The 2,509-nt window shown below is 41.9% G+C and overlaps 1 protein-coding gene across 1 annotated transcript in view; it reads left to right on the plus strand.

Moving 5' to 3' along the window:
• The window catches only part of PHAX (phosphorylated adaptor for RNA export), a 25,857-nt gene that overhangs the window by 6,271 nt on the left and 17,077 nt on the right, over window positions 1-2,509 (plus strand). Inside the window, exon 2 of the mRNA XM_011942127.1 lies at window positions 1,811-1,931. Within this exon, the coding sequence (XP_011797517.1) occupies window positions 1,811-1,931 (121 nt within the window). The remainder of the gene's footprint in view (window positions 1-1,810; window positions 1,932-2,509) is intronic.

Genomic DNA, 2,509 nt, shown 5'->3' on the forward strand with positions numbered 1-2,509 from the left:
GTAGAGACAGGGTTTCACCATGTTGACCAGGCTGGTCTCAAACTTCTAACCTCAGATGATCCACCCTCTTCAGCCTCCCAAAGTGTAGGGATTACAGGCGTGAGCCACCTCGCCTGGCCATATTTTCATTTCTTTTGGGTAAATGTCCAGAAGTAGAATTGCTTGGTGTATGGTAAATTTACAATTCATCTATTTTTACCAAGTTCAGATTTTGAATTAACATTTTCATTAGCTCTAAATCACTAATGAACAGTGTCACAAATTTGAAAACAGATATGGTTCAAGAGTAATGCAACTGGTAGGAAAACAAGTATTTACTTTCCAGGCAAACCTATCTGAACACCAGTACTTGATTTTTAAAATACTGGGGAAGTTTGGAATTTGAGTGCTGGAAAGGAACTTAGAGATGTTGTAAACCAAAACCTTCATTTTAAAAATTAATATTAGACCTGGAACTAAACCCTGATCCTCGTGTTCCTAGTCTGTCTCTCTCTCCACAAAAATACACTGCCTCCCGTTGAGAAGAAACAAAAGATGCCAGGTCTGAATTCTTTTTTTTTTGAGACGGAGTTTCGCTCTTGTTGCCCAGGCTGGAGTGCAGTGGTGCGATCTCAGCTCACTGCACCCTCTGCCTCAGGGTTCAAGCAGTTCTCCTGCCTCAGCCTCCCGAGTAGCTGGGATTACAGGCATGTGCCACCGCACCCAGCTAATTTTGTATTTTTTGTAGAGACAGGGTTTCTCCACGTTAGGCTGGTCTCAAACTCCCGACCTCAGGTGATCCTCCCACCTCAGCCTCCCAAAGTGCTGGGATTACAGGCATGAGCCATGGCACCCAGCTGAATTCTTGATCTGTTGAGAGTGTGAGCTTTGACACTGGAAGAATTACTTAGGCTACCTATGTTTCTAATATCTCGATGACAAAATGAAAATGTACATTCTTTTGTTTTTTTCGAGATGAAGTTTTGCTCTTGTTCCCCAGGCTGGAGTGCAATGGCGCAATCTCAGCTCACCACAACCTCCGCCTCCCAGGTTCAGGCAATTCTGCCTCAGCCTCCCGAGTAGCTGGGATTACAGGCATGCGCCACCAGGCCTGGCTACTTTTTCTTGTATTTTTAGTAGAGACAGGGTTACTCCATGTTGGTCAGGCTGGTCTCGAACTCCTGACCTCAGATATCTGCCCACCTCGGCCTCCCAAAGTGCTGGGATTACAGGCGTGAGCCACTGTGCCAGGCCGGTATCTTGGACATTCTTGAGAGAATCAACTGGCATAGTGCATGTAAGGTTCTTAGGATTATGCTTACTGTAATAATAATGAGCCATCAGTAAATATTAACTATTTCTATTTTCTTTTCTGAGGCAGAGAGTCTATGAGGGAAAGGTCCTATCCCATTTTAAAGCTCCAGCCATCTCTGGAGTTAGAGAGCCTTAGCTTTTAGGCGTAATAATTGAAAGCATATATGTCTGTCATTTATTTTGACAATAGTGGACTGGCTTTATCTTCTTTTGCATTCGGGCCTGCATTCGTCGTGCTGTATGTGCATTTTGAAATATACTGCAATACAGTAAGGCAAATAAAGAAGCCAAATATGAGAATTTAGATGGAAACTTGAGGTTACCATCTCCTGTGACCAAAGATTAGGAATGTTTACCTGTCAGTGATTCCAAGATTAAATATTGAAGATTTAGGAAACCAGGTGTTGCTGGAATCAGATTTTATTCTAGCTGGGGACTAAGCCGGAGACTCAGGTAGATTTCTTCAACTTTGTACAACAAACAAAGAGGTTAATTTTACTTATTTGTTTCTCATCAGGTTACAGGAACCAAAGAAAGACCTGATAGCTCGAGTAGTGAGGATTATTGGGAACAAAAAGGCAATTGAACTTCTGATGGAAACTGCTGAAGTTGAACAAAATGGTGGTCTCTTTATAATGGTAAGACTGCTTAACTGTTTTTGTTTTTGTATTGTTTATCCTGTGGTTTTGTTTTTGTTTTTGATCACAAATTTAACTTGGTCTTTCTTGGATCTCTGATTTATCCTGCATTCTTACAGTATGTTTGAGGTTTTTAAGCTATTATCAACAGTGAAGACTGGGTTAAAAAAAAAAATCAGTGGCTGGGCGCAGTAGCTCACGCCTGTAATCCCAGCACTTTGGGAGGTTGAGGTGGGCCAATCACCTGAGTTTAGGAGTTCCGAGACCAGCCTGACCAACATGGAGAAACCCTGTCTCTACTAAAAATACAAAATTAGCCAAGCATGGTGGCGTATTCCTATACTCCCAGCTACTCAGGAAGCTGAGGCAGGAGAATCACTTGAATCCGGGAGGCCAGAGGTTGCGGTGAGCTGAGATTGCACCCTTGCACTCAAGCCTAGGCAACAGAAGTGAAACTCCATCTGGAAAAAAAAAAAAATTAATACAGTTGTTTTTGCAATTATACTTTCCTGACAAAAGAAAACAGATAAATTGTAGCCTATTACTGTATAGTCACCAAAACATTTCTTTTTTTTTTT

Source organism: Colobus angolensis, unplaced genomic scaffold (assembly GCF_000951035.1).
Source record: "Colobus angolensis palliatus isolate OR3802 unplaced genomic scaffold, Cang.pa_1.0 Scaffold206, whole genome shotgun sequence".
In the NCBI taxonomy this organism is placed as follows: domain Eukaryota; kingdom Metazoa; phylum Chordata; class Mammalia; order Primates; family Cercopithecidae; genus Colobus; species Colobus angolensis.